Raw genomic sequence first — 22035 nt, forward strand, 5'->3', positions numbered from 1 at the left:
ATCCAGTACATGGGGAGGCAGGGAGGCTAACACAACACAGGCCTTTCGGCCCCTGTTCGAACGGGCGTCCTTTGGCAGTCTAAAAGTCTGATCAAGTTTCAACGGCAAGTTCTGGCTCGATTGCAAGTGCATATAGACGAGGGCGACTGGGGGGCATGAAGAAAAGAGAAGCGTTGAGCAGGACTGTGATGACATAGACGCCGCGTCGTGCTGAGCATAAAGGAAGCGGAGGGAGCAGATCGGCTAAGGTTCCACCGAGTTGGGGCCCAAAAAAAGACCGGACTCGACGCCGGTGCTGACGCGGTGCTCCCTCCCCTGCAGATACTAGCAGCACATCTGGACGGGTCCCAGATGCCGGATGAGGTCTTGATTACGTCGTGGTGCTTAGGGTTAGGCGTGTGTGTCTCTTTCTTGTGGGTAGTTAGTGGTCTAGACACAGCGGTTGGCAGCAACTGCTCGCTACTGTGCCGTATTCTATGGCGGTGAAAACCAAGGAACCTGCTCCTTTCGGTGGTGTACCTTCCCCTGTTCGGCCTACGGGATCACCATAACCAACCCCGCTAGAGAAAGTGCAGTTCCTTCCTGGCTGGGTTATCCCGCAGGCGGCAGAGTTGGATACATGTCTGGTTGTACCTGTACGCCTGTCTAGCGTGTGCTTATACTTGTATTCTGCATGCTTGCCTGCTTGCTTCTCGCCGTCGGAGATACAACATGGCAAGCGCGAGTTGAGTGGGCTCCTGTTGGCTAAAGCTCTTTCCTTGTGCTTTCTGGTTTTGGCTGAATCTTCACGCCATTGCCCTTCTGCCGTCATTTGTTCTTTCTTGTTCTTTCCGCTGGGGCGAGAAACAAAGAAGCTACTTGGATGGTGACAGCAAGAGCGAAGCAAAAGATTTTCGTGTGTTCTTTTGGCCTCTTTATCTCCATCGTCATCTCCATCAGGCTTTCTCTCTTTTTCTCTCCTTTATTTCCCCGTCTTTATCGCCTTTCGTGCAACCCGCTTTTGCGCTCTGCCTCTTCACCATACAAAACGCAAACACTTGTTTCGTGTCTTTTGCTGCCTCGGAACTCTCCTGTTTTGCTGCCTCCCCGCCAGAAGCTTGCTCCTCCTATTCATTTTTATTTTCTCGCTGCCCCGGAGGCTCGCCCACCATCAACAAGAAGTGTAGAGCTCATAACCAATTCGTCTCCCGCCACCATCTCATACTTATCGACTGCGCTTCACCTAAACTGCGGCATCCGCTTCACCAGTGAGTCTCTCTCCGTGTCCCCCATCCCCCTGCCATCTGCAATTCCAGCCCAGCGCCACTTGCCAGGCACTTTGCACATCAAAACAAAAGCCTGTATTCCACACAATCTCCTTATTCCTGGCGATCATTTCCACCCTGTTCTGGACTTGGGTCCTCTAGCCTGACTCGCGCTCTCTGTGTCCTGGGCTCCTGGCCGGCTTTGTTTTTCCCTTGCGATTGTTTCTACGTTGACGGTTCGTGCACTATTCCATTCGACTTGGCGAGGAGGACGCAGAAAAAAAAGAGGTCGAAGCTGGCGCTTGGGTCACGAGGTGCACTCATGTGCTAGTTACCAAGCTAAATTGCAAAGGAATTGTAACCACTAACCTGTTCTGTTTACGCGCCTTAGTCTCTCATCGATTTTCTGTCTTTGATATCACCATTGCGACATCACACATTTCTTCGAAAAAATAGCCTCCACTGGGCTTGCTGGCTGTCGAACACTATACAACCCCTCGATCTTGCGTCTTCCTGTATGCTACTTGTAAACAAGTATCCATTCGGCTGGCTAGACCGACCTCGACTGTACAATTGCGCCACCAACTAAACCCTCGCGTCTCGCTCCCACTAGCCCTTCATCTTGGTTGCCATCTACTTCCTCGCGACTCGACACTGGCCGCCAGCAACCCTCTGCTTCTTGTGCTGTCGCTATTCTGCCAGAGTCTAGCGTGCGAACACCGAAACGACACATTCCAATATCTTTAGAATTTAACCCTTCACAGACTGCGAAAAAATGCTCCAGGCGCATGGAAATGTCAGTCAAGCCGGTACGTCTATATATAAAGAAATGAACTGCTTGAAAACAAGAAACATGTAAACAAGACATGCTACTGCCGCTCCGCTACCGCTACCGCCGCCCTTCCCTTCCCTTCCCCTCCCTACCCCCTTCCCCTACTTTGGTGTGCCTTGCTTTGCATGTAACCTCAATCTTTGGCCCTTAGCCTCCTTCTGGCTGCTGTTGTCCAACCCACCTTTCCAGCCCCTGTTCTTCTTCCCTTTCCTTGCATTTGGGCTTGAAAGCGAGAGAGGTAGTGCGTACCTTTTCAACCGAGCTGCAGACATGGTACATGCTCCATACTCTCTCTTGAAGTCGACTGAGAGTTGGCTTGGCTCAAATTGTTGTACCCTGGCTCAGCCAGCCCACAGCCAGCCTCATATGAGAGTCCTCCACATATCCCTTCCAAAAACAAGCTTGCTCCTTGGTATCGTGGCCCTTCGTTGCACAGCGCCTACACACAGACAGCGACAATGAAAGCTTCTGCATCCTTCAGTATAACCCGAATCTTGCCAACTGCATGTATGGCTTTGTTTTCGGTTTGCTGTGTTTGCAGGCGCACAACGTTGTTTGCTCAGTGGTTTGTGCGAACCAGGGCAAAGTCAACCCCTCCCATTCTCTCTAGCCCAGCTGAACCGTAACATCATGCTAGGCGTGGTGTTGTATGGATGGTGCTGTTGTGTCCTTCGATTAACACCAGGCCTCTTCCTCCCTCTTTGTGTTCATCCCTCGGAACTTGTATGCCAACAGTGCCTGTCGGGGCTGGTTGATTGGTAGTTAGTGGTTCTATACTGACGGCCACCAACCTTGGGCTTGCTCCCATGCGCAACCCTGTCATTTCCAAAATTTGTCGTCCATCATTTTCTCTTTGTATCCCCCCATGCGCCTCTGCGCTTCCTTGTTTCTGTTTCTGCTCCATTCCATCGAAACTGTACACCAAGTTAGTTTCTTTTTCTCCCTCGCCACCTTCTCCCCCTTCTATTTTGTGCGCATATTTCTTTGTCACTTCGGAATAGAGTGCGCCTAATGACAGCTGCGCTGAAAACTTGCCTCAATTTCTCTTCTTCACTTTTACACTTTGCCTGTTGCTATTTACCGTCTCCATAATCCTCTCACTATCGTGAAAAAACACCGCGACACGAATATATTCTGACCCAAACAGACAATTCAATTACCCACGGTAATAATCAGGCAACCACATCTCTAGCACAACAGCAATCCGGTCGACCCGCTCGTCTTAGACCACAAAGCCTTCAGGCTCCGTCCCAAAATCAAAATCGCCGCGACCCCCGGATTTCCTGGTCCAACGGATCCTCAGCGACGAGCGCCATAGATCTTCAACAGTTCGCCGACGACCTCACGAATTCGCTTTCTTTTGACGACGCATCCCTGACAGCCTCCACTGGAACGAACGACACCAAAGACAGCCGTGGCCGGACCATGGAACAGCAAGACGCTTTGGCTGTTGCCCAAAATGGCGGGTCTGTTGAATACAGCGACGACGAAGGCCATGATGATGGCGCCGACCAAGACCTAGATGATGATTTAATGGATCGCATCTCTAGTTCACCCTCAATCGAAGATGGTTTGTCATACCCAAGAAGCCAGCCCCCGTCGTATATCTGCAAACGCCAAAGTCCATGTCATAAAAGCCACGGAAAAATAAGAGACCGGCCGTCTAATTTGGTTTTATGCCTTGGTTCCGGTCCTGACATTTCCCACATTTCAGATGGAGTTGCAAGGTCAATCCCCTCCGAAAGCTCGTTTCATCTCCATAATGCCATCACTGTTAGTTGCAGTGACGCGCAAATGAGACCTTCCTTCTCGTATTTAAGTTCAACAAGCGTTGGTTCATTCATGCGAAAAATCACTGTTTTCAAAAGTCGCATTGGGATGCCCGGTTGTCTCGAGAATCAAGGCGACCAACATTATTTTGACGAAGACAATAATTCCGGGCGTCTCAAACTTGAGAGACGCTTGGTCAAAACAATTGGCAATTATAGACCCCCTGGGCCGCTCACAAACGATGCAATACAACCTCGACTTTCGCACAATGATTCGCAGTCAATTGAATTGCGAGCTACACCTTAGGAACAAGACAGCTCGCAAGAAGCCATTGATAACTTTGCTGCCAAGAAAATAATTTCCGCCAAAGAAGAAGACGATGATATCTATCAGATACCCGAGTTTGATGGCGCTTCCGACATTACCATGGATACCGATTCAACAATTGAGCATGCCAACTCTTTTCGAGATAACGGCAAAACAACCTCCACAGACACTCTTATTCAGGATTGCTTTGACCTATGCTACCCATCGGACGCAAGTGTGCACCTTCTTTCTCCAGTGTTGGAAGAAGACGAATATATTTTTGATGCGTATTATTCAAATGACAATGACGAAAGCGTGCTTGCTCCACTGGAACTACAAGAAGAATGCAGTTCCGACAGCTCTTCCCAATATTCGGGTCATGACTGCTTACACTGTTATTTAGAGGACATCGATTTCGACTTTGTTTATGCTCTGCATACCTTCGTTGCTACTGTGGAAGGCCAAGCCAACGCCGTGAAAGGCGAGCCAATGATGTTATTGGACGACAGCAATAGTTATTGGTGGCTTGTGCGGGTTGTAAAGGATAGCACCATTGGTAAGTGACACGCACTGCTGTTTCAACAGACTTTAAAATACTGACTTGCAATATAGGCTATCTTCCCGCAGAACACATTGAAACACCTACGGAACGGTTGGCACGCTTGAACAAACATCGGAATCTTGACGTAAGTTATTAAAACAACGATGCTCAACTTGGTGAACGGGTTTCATGAAGAATGCTAACTTAAACCTCTTTAGCTTTCCGCGTCAATGCTTGGCGATCAGCCAGAAACCACCAGAAGCAAAACTGGTCTCAGATCAGGAATCCTAAGACGCAGGAAAACAGTCGCTTTTGCCGCTCCGACATACGTGGACTATGAGAAAGAATACTCTGATGAATCGGATCCGGAAGACGAGGCAGAGGCCTTGTTCGCACAACAGCGCGCTGACGCCAAGAAGCAACGCGAGGAAAAGGAAGCTGCTGAAGAAGCTGCTACCACCAAGACCGAAGAAGCCAGCATGGACGACGAAACCGCCAAGGTCAAGCCTCTGACGGCAGCAAAGAAGGAAGTGACAATTTCTAGCGATGCCTTGGAGTCTATATCTTCTGAAAGTGAGGATGAAGAGGATGATTTAGACCTTGTGAGCTCAGGCAAGAGCGAAAAGGATGAAGGCATCAGCAGATCGCGAAATGGAACAGTCCGGAATACCGACTCATTCTTCAAGGATGACAGTGTTGAAACCAAGAAGATCACACTCACGCCAAATCTTCTACGAGACGACAATGCTTCACGTGAGTCAACAGAGTCTGGCAACACTAAGCATGGATTTAGCCTCGACAAGCTGGAGAAGGACTCACCAACAGACAAGAAAGACGACAAGAAAAAGAAGGACAAGAAAGAAAAGGACAAAAAGCCTGGTGGTCTCCGTGGGTTCTTCTCTCGTAAGGATAAGAAGAAGTCAGTGGATGAGGATAGTGAGTCACTTGGTAAACGATCTATGGATACTACCGACTCGCGTGAGCGCGATGGTGCTGATGGCGAACATGGTTCTCCTACGCCCGAAGGTCGCACAACTCCACAGCGCACTTTGAGTAGTGGCAAGCTCCACAAACACCAGGCCCGAGACGACGTCAACAGTGTTGGTACTGGTGCCCCCAAGTATGTTGCTGAAGCGCCTCGCAACGACGTCTCCAATGTTCCGCCCACTTCGATGCGCATTGTTGAGAACGAACAACAACAACAAGTTGCACAGAAAGCACAAAAGATCAACAACCGACTATCGATGGCGTTGCCATCTGACAGATCAGGACCTGGTGTTCAGGTCTTGCATGGTGGTTTGGGAACCATAACTGAAACATCACCGTCTTCCAACACTTCCAGAAGCCCTGCCGACAGTGTTGCTTGGAATTCAATCAAAGAAGAGAACTCTCTTGTATCTAACCCTGGAATTTCTAAGCAAGCTCCTAGCGAGTTAAATGTGGTACCTACAGCTACCAACACACCTAGGAAACAGGCGGATGCTGTTATGCCCATATCACCCGTGGATGATTCACCTCATACACCTAATGGACCTCCTGCTTTGGTTCCGGATTCATCAAGCCAGGACGACCAATCGATATCACCCTCATCTTCTCCGGAACTTATGGGTACGGATGAGAGTGGAAGCACGCGGCAAACTACCCAGGGATCGACGGCCTCGGATTCTAGGTCTAGCGCAGCATCGAACGTCAGCACATGGAACGATGTTAGCCTCCGGTCATTCTTTGAGTCTAGCTCAGACATTCGGGACATGTTAGTGATGGTTTACGACAAGTCAGAGGTGGTTCCGGCAGGGCCGGAACACCCTATTGCCGGACCTCTATTCCGAGAACAGAACGCCAAGCTAGCCGAGATAACAACACAGCTAGATCACATGTTGGGCGACTGGCTGGCCCGTAAACAACGGCTGAGGGGAAGCATATAGCCATGACAAGACTCGATGCTTGTAATCTCGCCTTTTGCAGGTTTAAGAATTGCGTGTACGCAAGCTATCGGCTCTACAGGACAGTAGTGATAGTGCTTGTTTGATTGTCTTTGTTTTTCTTTTCTTGTCATTCTTTCTGTGCTGGAGTATCCTGATGCATCGCCTGTTGGGGCTTTTTTTTCCTTTTTCTTCTTCTTTTCTTGCTTCCTTGATACCCGAGCCATGTGTCAAATGAACAGGAGTGCTCGTGTGTTGTCTTTTGTGTTTCTTGTCAGCAGACAAGCTTCTATTCTTCTTTTCATGCTTTCATTGTTCTTTTTTCCCTTTTGTGTTTTTCACTTCTGGCTGGTTGTTTGAGGCTGATGTGACGTTACTTGCGTCTATATCTGTCTGCTTGCTGACTCCTTTTTTTTCGTTGTTCGTTTCTCTCTTCTCTTTATACCTGGCTCAGCTTTTCTTTTTTTCTTTTCTTTTATCCTTTCTTTATATTCTTGTCTTGGGATAAAGGCCACACACTGCCATTTTTATGCTTGCCTTGAAGGCATCTCGTGTCTATTTGTTCTGTACGTGAAATGTTTGTTCTGGTTCTGGGATGCATTGCCTGAGACTAGTTGCTGATGGGGCCACTTGATGTAGTTATTTCTTTTTCTTGTCTTTGAGTAGTTGGTGTCTTTTCGGAAAGGGGCTCTGGTGCAGTATGGGAGTGGCTTGGTATTCTCTTCTTCTTCACATATTAGTTATATATTAGCCATTGTGAGTTTGTTGATAAAGCCCTTTATGGACTTGTCTACTTGACTTGTCTCTATTCAACGCGACTAAGCTACATGAAAAGCATTGCACGGGCCGGCGGGGGCCTACCGCCACCCGCCAAAAATATAGAGCTCTGCTGTGCGCAGGACAACTAGCCAGCGGAAATCTGCTTGACTTGATTTGACTTGACTTTATTTAACGTGACTAAGCTACATGAAAAGCATTACACGGTCCGCCGTGAGGCAGACGCAGGCCCGAGAGGGCCTGTCAAACATGAGAAGACCTTGGTCATCGGGGCCCTTCGATCCCCGCGCGAGCGTATGATGCTGAAAGTCTTTATTAACCCCGCGCGAGCGTAGGACAACCAGTAAATGGAATTCTGCATGCGACAAGGAAACAAGTAACAAAAGAAAAAAAAAAGTATCTCATCATCACAACACTTGTTTTGCGAAAAACAGCATAAAAAGAAAACGATGTGCTCACTACCAGGGTCGAACTGGCGACCTTCGCATTACTTTATATTATATTATACAATATTAGTACGACGCTCTAACCAACTGAGCTAAGCGAGCGGAGCTGTGATGTTGCTGGAAGAGTGGCGCAAATGTGGCGTCCATGAGGGATTGAGGTAGCACAAGCAAAAACTTCCCTCTTACAACTACAGGAATATGGGTCAACCCTAAGCAACCCTTATTATTCACTACATCATCAACACGACTTTTCTCTCTCAACAACCTCAAAAAACGATTTCAGACGCCTCTTTCCGTTAAGAAAGACCGAAGAAGTACTACTAGAATGACGGAGCCGAGCAGCACTGCAAGCGCGCAGGCGCAGCCATCACGCCCAGAGGCGCCGCCCAAGAACAACATGGCGGACACCCTGGCCAACTGGCACGCGAAAAAGATCCAGGAAGCTACCGCGTTGGCCGAAATCGCGGGTGAAATCGCGGCCAAAATGGACGAAGGGGCTACTAAAGCCTTCAAAGACGCCTCGATCAAGAATGGGGCCGAGAAGAGAAAGAAGTTGGAGAAGGCGCTGGCAGACACCCTGAAGTGGTGGTGCGAGTCAGGCGGAGGAGTGGACACCGCGACTGCGGGTCCAGCCCCTCTACATTCGACGACCAACAACGCCCGCGGCAACAGCACAGCGCCAGCCGCAAAGGAGACACCGAGCAAGTCGGGAAAAGACACGCCCGCCAATAACGGGACTACGAAGGCGTCCCCCAGCGAGGGACGGGACAAGGCCACGGGACCGACCAGCGGTCCGAAGACGAACAACTCGACATGGTCGCAAGTTGCCAAGAAGGGGGCAAAAGAACCGGCGCCTCAGCCAGAGCCCAAGACCAAGAAGCGCACGAGCGCGGAGAAGAAGGTATTCGTGGAGCTCCCGGAAGGATCCCAGTTTAGGGAACTTAGCCCGAGCGCCATCACTAGACGCCTCAACGAGGGAGTCCCCAAAGGGAAGGGAGTGCTGGAGGCGGGCTTCAGCAAGAAGGGACTGATACTTGTCGCCGAAGGAAAGGCGAAAGACCTGATGGATCGCGCAGAGCACATCAAGAAGGCTCTAGGCGCAGTTACAGTCGAAGAACCCTGCACGTGGCAATTCGTGCGTGTATACCGGGTTGAGCGAACCATCCGGGAGCTCGGAAGCGACGGGAAAATTGCCGCCCGCGCCGTGACTGAAGAGGACATCCGAACGGCGGCCACGGAAGCCTTCGGATGTGCACCCCTGGCCCTATCGTGGTGGATCCAGGAGGGCATGCACGAGGGAACAGTGTCGATTGCGCTGGATCCCAAAAAGATGAAGGGAAGACCCAACCACGTGGCGTTCATGGGAACGACACGACCGGTCTCGTACCCGTCCAGACGTCCCCGGGCCCGCGGTCACTCCCAGGAAACCACCGCGGAGGAGCCAACCGGGCGCAACACCGGCGATGAAGCTTCAAGAAAGAGAAGAAGGGTCGTCTCCCCCCACGGTATACGAGACAATGGTGACCATGAAATGGACGTCACAGAGCCCCCCGCCAATAACGACGACGCGACGAAGATTGCTTCCGCAAAAGACGCAGAGAAGCCCGGGCCCCCCCAAGCCAAGAACAAGGATGATGTCGCCACTTCCCCGGCCGACGCGATGGAGACCCGGGAAGAAGAACTATGATGGAGGGCCCTACAGAGCCAACAAGGAAGCAGAGTGTCAGAATAGCGCAGGTTAACGTGCAGAAGGCAGCGCCATCACACGCAACCGCATTGCAACAGGCATATACTCTGGGAGCAGATATCATTGCCATCCAGGAACCCTGGGTGGGCAAAGATAAAAAAGCTAATAAAACACAGACGCACCATCAATACGACCTGGTGGCACCAATGACGACATGGGACCCAAGACCAAGGGCCTTAATGTACGTGAGGAAGGGACTACGATTTGAGTGCAGGTCACTTGGAGAGGAGCACCCTGACATCACGACAGTGACGATCCGATCTGGAAACACGACAATCCAGATAATAAACATATACAACGCAGGCAGAGGGTCTGTAAGAACAAACGAGGCGGTCCTACGACTTTTAGAGACTCGCATATCCAGCCCTAGTCTGATAGTTGGAGACTTCAACCTCCACCATCGGGCATGGGACGAGAAATGCGAGAGGACGTCTCCCGAAGCGGAAAAACTTTTGGAGTGGGTAGAGGAGCATGAGGCAGTCGTACTCAACGCCCGGTTAGGCCCGACCCACGACAGGGGACACACCATTGATTTGGCCATTGCGACCAGAGGACTCTTAGCGCAACGGACGGTGAGGACGGAAATCATTCCAGACTTATCACCTAGCGACCATGAAGGCCTCATGACGACCATAGAGGGAGCACCAGCAGACAGCGACGCCACGGAAAAGCGACGAGACCCGAAGAAGTTGGACGAGGAGCGATTCGCCAAGGAATGCAAGCGACTCAAAGACGATCTGGAGGGACTGACAGCCGACGACCCCGAGACGATTGAAGGGGGCCCGCAGGGCTATGCTGACAAGCTTGCTGAAGCCCTCACTGTGGGACTACAACGAGCAGTGGAGGTCTGTGCCCCGGAGGTACGGCCGAACAAACGAGGAGTGCCCTGGTGGGATGACAGGTGCAAGGAAGCCGCGAAAGTACACCGGAGAGCCAGACGAAGGTGGAAACAAGCCATGAGAAGCGGCGGAGCTAGGCCCGAGATCGCAGAGCAGAGGAACCTGGCAAAGAAGAAGTTGTGCAAAGAGGTTCGCAGAGCGAAGAAAAACTACTACGCGAAGGAGATCAGGGAGATCAACGACACGAGGAAGATTTTCGAAGCAGCCAACTGGGCCCATAAACAGGCCAAGCAACGCACCCCTCCTCTCAAGAAGCCCAACGGGGAGATGCTGTCAGACACCAGGGACAAGTGCGAACTCCTTTTGGACGTGCATGCACCGACAAAACGAGAAGACGACGAAGCACTGGGTCCACTAGACGAAGACGGGAGAAGGGTCTGGGACCCCCCAACCGAGGCAGAAGTGCTGCGGGCCATCAAAAAGCCAGCAAACACAGCCCCGGGAATGGACGGACTCCGAAACGATCTGTGGAAAAAGGCCTGGCCGCACCTGAAAGAAGCCATTGTCCGCCTCTACCAAGTGGCCCTGACCCACGGAGTACACCCTGACATTTTCAAGAAGACTCGTATGTGTCCGGTCCCCAAGCCAGGGAGAGACCGTCGAGAGCCAAGGGCATACAGACTCATCTCGCTACTACCGACCCTAGGCAAAGGCCTGGAGCGACTGGTGGCAAGGCGGCTGGCCTATGAAGCCGTGGAAAGAGACGTCATTCCCAAGAGGTACGCTTGTGCGATTCCAAAGCGCGCGTGTTCAGACCTGTTGCTCAGTCTGGTAGACGAGATCGAACGGGGCTGGGAAATGAAGAACGCAGTGTCGATAGCTACATTTGATGTCAAAGGAGCTTTCGATACTGTCACGCCGAACCGCATGGTCAACCGACTCCAGGAGGAAGGGTGGCCAATAGCACTGTGCAAATGGACAAGGTCGTTCCTACAAGGACGAAGCGCAGCGCTAGCGATGGACGGTCATGTCACGGACACGAGACAGCTGGGAGGCTCACTACCCCAAGGGTCACCGGTCTCCCCGATTCTCTACATGCTGTTCATGGCCCCTCTATACAGCTCTCTACCGGGAGCCAGGGGTTACGCAGACGACGGATGTGTCCTGTGGGCTTCGCCAGATTTGAAGACCAATGCACAGGGGTTGGCTCTCCTTTTGGAACGGGCTGATAACTGGTGCAGAGGAAATGGCCTACAGTTGGACCAGGGAAAGACGGGGATCCTGCACCTCACCAAGAAAAAGCAGGCAGGGAACCCTCCCGTGAAGTTACCGGACGGGAACGTTATGGAGGCCACGCCACAGGGCAGCACTCTCCGCTGGCTCGGACTAGAGCTGGACAGGAAGCTAGCGTTCACTCAGCACCGCGACAAGACGATCAGGAAGATTGAGACCACAGCCAGCGGGCTGAGACTCCTCGCAGGATGCCACAAGGGAGCTCCCCCGGGCCTTTTACTACATGTAGTGAGAGCCTGTGCAGTCTCCAAACTGACGTACGCTGCGGCCGCCTGGTGGCCGATGCACAAGGAACGGAAGATCGCCACGACAGCCAAGCTATTTGATATAGCCCTCAGGAAAGCGATCCGAGCAGCCTTGCCAATGTACAGAACGACGCCAATCGGACTGTTACACCGCGCAGCGATGATTCCGCCAGCAGAGATCCTCCTCGATAGCAACGCTCGAAGAGAGGCAACCCGGCTGCACAACCTTGACGACGCCCACCTGTGTAAGGACTGGGACACTGGCAACAGAATTCAGACTCTCTCTAGGCTCCTGCCCAGAACGATACCTAGCCCTGGCGGGGTGAGACCTGCAAAGGAGAGACCAGACGACCCCATCGAGGCAAAGGGCGACAAAGATGAGGAGGTAGCCAGACATCTAGAGGACCTGCGCATGGCGTGGCCTGATACGGTGTGGGCCTACTCAGACGGGGCGAAAGTCAAAGACGGCGGCGCAGGGGCCGGGTGGACCCTGGTGGTAGACAATACGACCTGCGCCGAAGGTAGCAAACCATTGGGCACCTGGCAAGAAGTGGCTGACGCTGAGGCAATCGCAGCCCTACACGCCGTGCAAGCGGCCCACGAGCTACCGCAAGAGACGACCGGCGACCTTTACCTATGTCTTGATAACAGGGGCATTGTGAACCGTCTGAATGCAGAAGAGGGCGACCTGGGGACATCCCAAACAGTCATCGACGAGACGAGACGACTCCTGGCAAGCTGGAAGCTGAGACAGGGCGGGCTCTTTGCGCCAAAGGCAAGAGTCAGATGGGTACCGGGCCACAAGAACATCCCCGGCAATGAAAGAGCCGACCGGTTAGCCAGAGGGGTTGCTGGGACTGAAGTTGGCGGGCTCGAGATGTCGCTCTCCAGGGCAAAACGTTGGTGCCGGGAGCAAGCGGCCACAGAGTTCAAGACGTGGTGGGGGGCACAGAACGGGCCTTCCCATATAGACAAGCCAGAGCCCGTCGAACCCTGGAAGTTCAAGGACTACAGGGAACACGACCGACTCGATATTGGCACATTGATGGCAGCAATTTCTGGACACGGCGACTTTGCCACGTACCACCAGAGGTTCGAGCACACCGGGGCCGCTCACGATTGTCCGAGATGTGGACAGGAGAAGACCCCGTGGCACCCGTGGACGTGTGACTCGATCCCACAGAGGCTACGGCTGACGGAGAGACTCGTTAAAAAGCTTCTCCCTACAGTCAAAGGAAGCAAGCAGCTCCTCAAGAAGTTGAAGAGGGCGAGAGAGGAATGACCAGCTGCGATGGCGTTTGGCGTGGTGTGTTTTTGTATTTCTGTTTTGTCTTTGGGTGCTTTCTTTCGTGTATTACCTGTTTCTTTTTCTTTCTTTTTTTCCTGTTCTTTTTCTTTTTCATTATCACAGTCTTCATGTATCCCCCCTGATGTATCCTGCGCCAGGAGGTGCTTATCACCACAGGGAAATCCCGAGTCGGCGTCTACAGTTTCTTCGGAGCTGGGAGACTACGGTCACCAAGGCAGTCTGAATCGGAGGATCCCGGCAGCCGGTTATGCCGCTGCCAGGTTGCCAGGACCTGCCTGGTCATCTTATGAGTGTTTGACGAACACTCCGATTGATGTAAAATAGATGAAATGAAATGAAATGAAAAAATGAGGTAGCACAAGCCTTTTTTTTTTTTTTTGTGGGGGTTAGGGTTTATCTGGGGAAATTGTTTTTTTTTTTCTTTTGTACTTGTGTTTCTTGCTGCTCATAGCGGAGTGTGGACTACTGGTTCTTCGGGGCTTGGGGATGGTGCGCCATCCCGAACACACAGAAACTATGCGGCGTGTCGAGCGGAGGACTTTAAATTTCCGTCCGGTAACCAATCCGGCGTCGTTTGATCTTAGTGATTCCGGTAGACGTTAAATATAGTCAAGTCAAGTCAAGTCTTTTTTTTTTTTTTTCTTTTTCCGTCGTATTGCTGCGAAATAACAGTAGGTAGACGTAAAAGAAGAAAATCAAAAAAAAATCAAATCAAGCCTTTTTTTTCTTTTTGTTTCTTTTCTTTTTTACCAAATTCAATTTAGGACATGTCTTTTTTTTTTCGCCTCCCGAACAGACAGAAACTATGGGCGTGTCGAGCGAAGGACCTTGAATTTCCGTCCGGTAACAAATCCGGCGTCGTGTAATCTTAGTGATTTGTGTAGACGTTAAATATAGTCAAGTCAAGTCAAACCTTTAACTTTTTGTTTCGACGATAATGTCCTGGGATGTGCTGTTCCTGGTGGATGGGTTGCGGAGGCGGTTCACTATTCCTTGGTTGTCCAGACAAAGCCAGATTTCCTCGGTACCTTCGCGCGCCGTGGCTCGCCTCGCTACTTCGAGAGCACCGATCGCCTCTGCGTCGGCCACTTCCATCCATTTCCCTAGAGCTACGTGCCCTTCCTTTAACGTAGCCTGATTTTGATTTTATTCTTTTACGTCCTTCAAGGTAGCCCCATCTTCCGTAATCACCCAACCAGCTCCTGCGTTGCCGTCCTTGTGCTTCGATCCATCGGAGTAGGCAATGATCGTTCCCGGGGTGGCCATCTCAACTTCCGCTCTGTGTGCCGCTGCTTCTTTTTCCTTGTCCAGCCACGTTTGAGACGGCATGTTTGGCCCAACTGCGTTTAGCCTGAGCTTGGTGTGCTTCTCCATTTCGGCAGGTAGCAGTTTTCGTAGCCTCACCACCACTGGATTGTACTGCGGCCCCCGAAGTAGATGCTTGTCATCGAGTCTGTGCCACCGTGCCGCCTCTCGTCTTTTTCCATCTTCCAGGAGGAGCTCGACAGGTGTGAAGCTTGCCGCGTGGTGTATGCATTCTCTTGGCGTGGTGCGATACATAGGGAGAGCTGCCCGTAAGCATTTTCTGAGGGCAATATTTATCTTGTCTGGGGCCGTTCTTGTCGTTTCTGTCCCAGTCCAGGAGCTACCTGCAAAGAGTGCCTTGCTAAGAGCGCACGCGCGTACCGCATGGTGCATGCTTTTCGTATCTGCTCCCTTATAACAACCGGCTAGATACCTCAGGCCGTTCGCCACTCGGTTGATGCCCGCAATCACGTGTGCGATGTGCTTATCGAAGAGAAGTTTGGCGTCCAGGTGCAGCTCCAGCTATCGTATCGAGGCATTAGCCGGAGTAGGCTCAATCGTGCCTGGACCCTCCACCGTGACGGACGGATTTCCTGCGACCTTTCTTCTGCCCTTGACGTGCAGCAGTGTTGACTTTCCGGGGTCGATCTCCAGTCCATTGTTGGCCGTCCACCTCAACACTTACCTCATGAGAATTTGGATGACTTCGCAGTTCTTGCTAAAAGCAGGACCACTAACCACCAGAGACCCATCGTCTGCGTATCCGAGAAGTGCGGGGGTTTTCTTGTACAACGGGGCCATGAAGAGCATGTACAGCACTGGCGAGACCGGCGAGCCTTGCGGGAGGGAACCTCCTATAAGAGTTGTGGTGACGTCTCCTTCGGTGCGCATGCTTACGGCCCTGTCTTCCATGAAGCTTCTGACTCATCGGCATAGCTTCGTTGGCCAGCGGTTCTCAATCAAGCGGTGTTGCATTCTTGCTGGGTCAACTGCATCAAAAGCTCCCTTGATGTCGAACGTGAAAATCAAGGTGACCTTTTTCTAAGCCTGGGCGTCCTTAATTCTTCCTCGGAGCTCAATGAGCATGTCCGTAACGGCCCTTTTTGGCACGGCGCAGATGTAGTTTCTCGGGATGACTTCTCTATCTATCGATTTCCCGCAAGCCGCCTAGCCACTGCTCTCTCAAGGCCCTTGCACAGAGTGGGAGGAAGTGAGGTTAAACGATACGAGCGTGGTGCTTGGCGCGGGCGTCCTGGCTTCGGTATTGCCATGAGGTCGGCTTTCTTGAATGTACTCGGGTAGTATCCGCTTTCCAGGTCCCGTTATCAGATTACCTAGAGGCTTCCACGCCCTTTTCCATACCTCGTTGGGGATGCGGTCCGCTCCCGGCGCAGTGTTTGCAGGTCTCCCGATGGCAGTCTTCACCTCCTCCGAGGACAGAGGGGGCCACTCAAATGCGCCTGGGTTGGGCTCCTAAAACCGCCATTCTAAGCCTGCGTGTGGCTCAGTGTAGATTTAGAGCAGGAGGGCCGCAGATTCTGTCGTGTAGATCGTTCTTATTCCGACTGGTCTCTACAACAGCGGAATACGTCTGTCGGTCTTGTCGTTGGCCTATTTAATCGCTTGAAAGACGTCTCTTGTTTGCTTGAGCCCTGCAATAATCTTGCTTATGAGGCCATCCTTGGCCTGGAAGACAGCCCGTGGCCTTCTGCCCGGCTGCGTACACAGCCAGCAGTGAGGTGTTCTTGAGGCATCTGCGATGGTTGTAACGAGCCCCTCAACCTGGCGTTGTGAACTTTTGTGGGGCTTGACTAACGGGGGTTTTGGTGGGCTTGAATTGACTTGACTTGACTATATTTAACGTCTATCAAAATCACTAGGATCACACGACGCCGGATTGGTTACCGGACGGAAATTTAAAGTCCTCCGCTCGACACGCCCATCATTTCTGTGTTCGGGATAGCAAACCATCCCCAAGCCCTGAAGAACATAAAACACGCAGAAACACAGTAAACAACCACTCTCATCACCTCCCTCCACTTCCTATCGCTCGTTCATCCTCTGGAATTGTTGCGTCCGTTGATGGGGTCACCTCTCTTGGTGCGTGCGCTCTGTAATGGCGCCATTTCATCTCTAATCTCTTTGCAAGATACTTGCATGAGCTGTTCCTGCGGAGTAGCTTTTTAACAAAGTTCTTCCGCAGTCGTCGCTTGTTGCTCACGCAAGACCAAGGGTGGAAGGGTTCCTTGGGCTGCTGGCAAAGCGGGCAGTTCTTCTCGGCCTCTGTGTGGTCGAACCGGACATGGTACTCCGCGAAGTCGCTATGGCCTGATCGGGCAGTCAGGATGTGAGCGATGGTGGATCTGTGTTGGCCCTTAAGCCAGTCAACCTTGTAGGCGTTTGTCGACTCGAAGCGAGCCCCAATGTGGCTTCTAGGCTCGCAACTCTCGGTCCACGCCTTGAACTCGGCGTTCAGCTGTAACTTCTTCTATCTGCGTGCTGACGCAAGGGACATGCCGCCAGGCCTGACAAGCAGGGCCTCGCTCTCACATCCTCTCTTTGCCAGCCCGTCGACGAGCTTGTTTCCGGGGACGTTGGTGTGGCCCGGGACCCATCTAACAGCGCCAACAGCTGCATCCAGTGACAAGTGCTCGGTGCCTCCCTTCCAGTCGTGAAGCAAACGGCGGATCTCATCAACCTCTCCTTGGGATGTGCCATTCTTTTTGGATCTGCAGGCGATGCGTTGCGCTACGCCCAGGTTATCGAGGCACAGGTACAGGCTACCCGCCTCCGGAGGAGCATTTTCGACAGCTGCTCGGACCGCGTTGACGGCAGCGACAGCCTCGGCATCCGCAACTTCTCGCAGGGTACCACAGGACCCAAACCCTTCGCAAAGCTTGGTGCCTCCGCAGAAGATCGCCCAGCCTGCTCCTGTTCTGCCGTTCTCGTCGCGCGAGCCATCTGAGTAGGCCCATACAGTGTTTGGGTTTGACTCGGCGACTTCTCTTTGGTGTTGCTCAGCAGCCTCCTCTTTGTCCAGCTGCGGGGGCAGGGGCTCCGGTGGGCCCTTCTCTTCTGGAAGAAGTTTCTCAGACTCGTGTATAGGGTTCGGAAGCATCTTCTTGTACTCGTCTATGTGACCACCTAGCTCTGTGATGTACAAAGGGTGGTAGTTGTCTACCGTAGACGCGCGGATGGCAGCAGCCCTCTCATAGTCTCTGAGCAGCATCTCCATGGTCGGCACCGCGGAAAAGATGTGCAGTAGCTTGATGGGCGTCGTGCAATGGACTGGCAGGGCAGCTCTAAGGACAGCTCTCAGTGCCAATTCCAATCTCTGAGTCCCTCTGGTTTTATGCATGAAGGGAGACCACGTGGATGACGCATGTGTCAGTTGCGGGAGCACACAGCTCCTCACCACATGTAGCAGGCTCTTCACCGGGGTGCCATGGTACACTCCAGCAAGTGCGCGAAGGGCGTTGGTAGTTCTCTTGGCCTTGGCCGTGACCTGTTTGGCGTGCTCCGCGAAGTTGAAAGCAGAGTCCCACCACACGCCAAGCCATCTCAAGGACTTTGACGGCTTCAGGATGTTGCCATTCGGAAGCTTGACGGTGTTCTTGGCTGAGCAGCCACCAGGCCGGCAGTGTAGCAGTCCTGTCTTGTCTCAGTCTAGCTCGAGTTCGTTTTCTCTGCACCATCTATCGACCTTGGACAGAAGTTCGGTGATAGAGAGATTGTTTGTCTTTGCATTTCTTGACGATACCGCGAGCAGGCCGTCATCTGCGTATCCAAGTCCCATGCACGTGCTGTGCAAGTCTGCCATATATAGCATGTAGAGGATGGGGGACACCGGGGAGCCTTGAGGCAGACTGCCTCCTACTTTCCTAGTGACCGCTTCCCCTCATTCTATGGACAGGGAGACCTCTCGCCCGGTCAGGAAAGATTCGACCCACCTGATCAGCTTCGTTGGCCAACCTTGCTGCCTGAGCCGGCGGACCATTTGTCTTCGCTTCACGGCGTCAAACGCACCCTTGATGTCGTATGTGGCGAAAGTGGTTGTCTCTTTGTACCTTGACCTCCCTTTTATCTTGTCCGCCAGAGCTAGTGTCAGGTCCGCAGCCGCGCGCCGTGGCACTGCGCTAGCGTAGGCGCGGGGGATGATCTTGAGTTAAACTGCTTGGACCGCCAGGCGACGTGCCACCAGTCTTTCTAGACCCTTTCCCAACGTCGAGAGGAGTGAGATGAGCCTGTAGCTTCTTGGAAGCGATTTATCTCGCCCTGGTTTCGGGATGACTACCAGAACGGCTGTCTTGAAGGATTTCGGATGCCAACCAACCTCCAGACAGTCTCGGAACAGTGCCGTCAAGTGTGAACCCAGAACTTTCCATGCGGTCTTCCAGGCGCTGTTAGGGATGCCGTCTGTACCTGGCGCTGTGTTGGCCGGTCGGAAGAGCGCGGTGCGGACTTCCTCTTCGGTCACTTCACCAAGTTCTCGTGCTGCCCTATCTCGTCGGTTGCTCAAGTTTTCGGTTGCTTCTTCTTCTACCTCTTCGGCTTGTGTATGAGTGTCTAGGAGGAGCAGCGCCTTTTCGGTTGTCGTGGACGCCGTTCCGCTCCCTGAAGCCAGAGGAGGCATGCTGTACGTGGCCGCAGCCCGCGTCCATCTCACTACCTTGAAGACGTCACCCGGTTCCTGGATGGCCTCGATGTTCCGCTTCCACATTTCCTTCTTGGCCTTGCGCACTTCTGCGTGGAAAATCTTACGCTTGGCCTTGTACAGCTCGAACACATCGTTTCCCCGGTGTGCCAGCCACGCAACTTTCGCTCGGCGTAACTCTCGGACTGCAGAGTCACAGTTACTGTTCCACCATCGTTTTCCAGTCCCCTTGCCAACAGTCTTGGGGGTGGACCTATCCAGAGCCCGGGTCATAGCTTCTCCGATCCTCCTGGCTCCTAGGTCGATCTCCTCTGGGGTTGTCATTTGATGTATTGAGAGGCCAGCGGCTTCTTCTGCGCACAGCTTCAGAAACCTTTCTTTGTCCATCTGGTCCATCTTGTACCTTGCCGTGCGGCCAGATCTTTGAGCGGGGGCTCCAGTGACCGTCGTGATCAACACCTCATGGTCGCTCCCGCAGTCGAGATCACTGCGTACTTCCGTGGTGCAGAGGTGTCCTGTGTTGAGCTCCACCGTGGCGAATGACAAGTCTATCACCGAGGGGGATGCTGGGTTGGCATGACAGGTTGCGATGTCCGGGACGTTCAAGAGGACGGCCCCGACTCCTCAACCCAATCTACCAGTTTGTCACTGTCGGAGGACTCGTTGGATTCACTATCCCACATGGGTGAGTGTGTGTTCCAGTCTCCGCACAGTATTGCTTTCTGCCCCCGCACGATTTCCTGTGTTTTAGCGGCGGCTATCCAGCGTTGATCGTCTCCCGGGTTTGGGTTGTATATGTTGGCAATCATGGTCCCTTGGCTCAGGCGCACAATCACCATGTCACGATGTCCCATGTTGTCGGCTGTCGTGACTTGCTCTGAGACTAGGTCCTTTCGGACGTACGTCATCGTTCTTGGACGCTCTACCCACTTCGCGCATGGTGCATAGGTGCGGTAGTATCCAACGTAAACCGTCTTCGCTTCTGCTAAATCTCTCCCAATGTATGGTTCTTGGACGCAAACTATGTCCGCTTTTACTGCTATTGCCGTCTGAATGGCGGCAATGTGGTTATTGTAACCACGATGAGCATTGAAATGAAATATTTTCAGCCCGTTGATTCCTTGTGTGTTTGTACTATACATTAGTTATCACTGGGCTTGTGTCGATTGGCGGTCCGCTTGCTAGTGCGGATTGGCTTGGGGGCACTACTGGGCTCTCTTGAGGCGCGCGTCCTTGGCGTGTCCTGCTCCGAACCCTGTGTCTCCACGTCTGGGGCCTCCGGGGCTGGGAGGTGGGGCTGGGCGGCCGAAGGCTCCTGGGAAGTCAGGTCCTCTACCGCCACGCTAGTCTCCTGTCTCGCGGCTGGTGGGTCTGTTAAGGTTTCTGGCTCTGTGATTCCCTGAGATCTGGGGATTTTCCCGCACTTTTCATTGCGGACTCCCACGTACTTCTCCTGCGCGCTAAGGTTTCTGTTTCGGAGAGGGCATTCCGGGTCGTCTGCCGGGTGTGGGCCTCGGCAAATTATGCACTTAGACACGCATTCGTGTGGCACGGTGCAGCAAGTGGGGTGTTCATCGCTTGCGTGTTCGCTAGAGCCGCGGTGTCTACACAGCTGGGCTCTCGCGCAGAGCTTCTCATTGTGCCAAGCAAAGCACTTGGTGCACTGCTTGTGCGCCTTGGGCCTCTCGAGCAGAAGGCGGGTGAGAATAAGTCTGGATCCCATCCTAATTTGTCTAGGGACCTTTGTACCCTCGGCTGGGATTTTGACCACGAAGGTCGCTTCGTTGCCCTTGTAGCTCGGGCTGACGTGTTCGGGGGTGGCTTTGGTGGCCGCCTCGAAGCACTCCGCAATCATGTCGGGTGTGACTTCAGCGCTACCAGCACTGCCCAGGCTGATGTATCTGTTTACAGGCCCAACTATGTAGGCGTCACACACGGACGCCTTGTCGATAGTAGTGCCGGGACCGAACCATTCCTTGATGGCTTCTGACTGCTCCAGGAATGCAGTGCGGCCCTCCGCGTTGCGCGGCTTTAGGGCAAAGCCAGTCCTAATGTGATAGGCGCCAAGTAGCGCCCCTTTGATGCTGTCACTCAGTGCGCGCAGCTGGTTCGTCACAATGAAGCTGTCTGCTTCACGTTTGTCGGATCCGCTGACCAAGCGGACGAAGATTCGGTCATCCTGGCGCGCTTCCGGCTTAGTGACGCGTTTCTCGGAGCTAGGGGTTTCGGAGCTTTTAGCGGCAGCTCTCTTTCTCTTCTTCTGTCTCTTGCTAGAGACGGCCTCCCACTCACCCGACTGCTTGGGCTCGTTGGAGGGTTGGCCACCTTGCTGGGCAGCCTTCGTAGTAGCGGGTTGGGCTACTGCGTTGCCGGCAACTCCTGCATACGTTGCCTTCGGTTCGGGCGCCTCTTGGCGCGTCGGGGGGGCCCGCTGGTCGGCCGGCTTCGTCTTCTGAGCCTGGGTAGATCCGGCCTTCGTCTTGTTGGTGTCATTTGTCGTCTCAGTCCGGGTGGCGGTGGCGTCAGCGGGGGGCGACCCGTTGAGAAGGGTGACCATGAGTATGGCGGTCATGGTCTCGATGGTGTTCAGTGTTGTGTCGATCGCGGACGCGTTCAGTTCGTCCTTGTACTCCGCGCATTTGGCTTCGAATGCCTCTAGCAGCGGGAGTATAAGATCCTCGACGACTTTTCGTCGACTTTCAAGCATACGGCTTTGCTTCTCGAAAGCCTGCCTCTGTTGGCTAGACATCTTCGCGTCGATGTCGCCGTCTTTGTTGTCTTCGTTTGTGTGGTGAGTTCGAGGGT

General features: G+C 53.0%; 6 protein-coding genes across 6 annotated transcripts; 3 read left to right on the forward strand and 3 right to left on the reverse strand.

Moving 5' to 3' along the window:
• Positions 1-2019: 2019 nt before the first annotated feature.
• On the forward strand, positions 2020-6618 carry BROUX77_004679 (uncharacterized protein; the record flags this gene model as incomplete). The annotated part of the gene is made up of 5 exons (XM_073749468.1): positions 2020-2053; positions 3224-3646; positions 4556-4708; positions 4765-4838; positions 4912-6618. The coding sequence occupies 5 exons, from the start codon at positions 2020-2022 to the stop codon at positions 6616-6618; spliced, it is 2391 nt and encodes a 796-aa protein (XP_073605136.1).
• A 1545-nt stretch (positions 6619-8163) lies between these two features.
• Positions 8164-9525, forward strand: BROUX77_004680 (uncharacterized protein; the record flags this gene model as incomplete). The annotated part of the gene is made up of 1 exon (XM_073749469.1): positions 8164-9525. The coding sequence occupies one exon, from the start codon at positions 8164-8166 to the stop codon at positions 9523-9525; it is 1362 nt and encodes a 453-aa protein (XP_073605137.1).
• Positions 9526-12080: 2555 nt separating this feature from the next.
• On the forward strand, positions 12081-13244 carry BROUX77_004681 (uncharacterized protein; the record flags this gene model as incomplete). Its single annotated transcript, XM_073749470.1, has 1 exon — positions 12081-13244. The coding sequence occupies one exon, from the start codon at positions 12081-12083 to the stop codon at positions 13242-13244; it is 1164 nt and encodes a 387-aa protein (XP_073605138.1).
• A 3820-nt stretch (positions 13245-17064) lies between these two features.
• Positions 17065-18396, reverse strand: BROUX77_004682 (uncharacterized protein; the record flags this gene model as incomplete). Its single annotated transcript, XM_073749471.1, has 2 exons — positions 17065-18189; positions 18337-18396. 2 exons carry the CDS (start codon positions 18394-18396, stop codon positions 17065-17067), a joined length of 1185 nt encoding a protein of 394 aa, XP_073605139.1.
• A 345-nt stretch (positions 18397-18741) lies between these two features.
• BROUX77_004683 (uncharacterized protein) lies at positions 18742-19554 on the reverse strand (the record flags this gene model as incomplete). Its single annotated transcript, XM_073749472.1, has 1 exon — positions 18742-19554. The coding sequence occupies one exon, from the start codon at positions 19552-19554 to the stop codon at positions 18742-18744; it is 813 nt and encodes a 270-aa protein (XP_073605140.1).
• An 817-nt stretch (positions 19555-20371) lies between these two features.
• On the reverse strand, positions 20372-21979 carry BROUX77_004684 (uncharacterized protein; the record flags this gene model as incomplete). Its single annotated transcript, XM_073749473.1, has 1 exon — positions 20372-21979. One exon carries the CDS (start codon positions 21977-21979, stop codon positions 20372-20374), a length of 1608 nt encoding a protein of 535 aa, XP_073605141.1.
• Positions 21980-22035: the final 56 nt, after the last annotated feature.

This window comes from Berkeleyomyces rouxiae (genome assembly GCF_048999995.1).
Source record: "Berkeleyomyces rouxiae strain 22BRR77 chromosome Unknown BrBRR77_ptg000004l, whole genome shotgun sequence".
Classification (NCBI taxonomy): Eukaryota; Fungi; Ascomycota; class Sordariomycetes; order Microascales; family Ceratocystidaceae; genus Berkeleyomyces; species Berkeleyomyces rouxiae.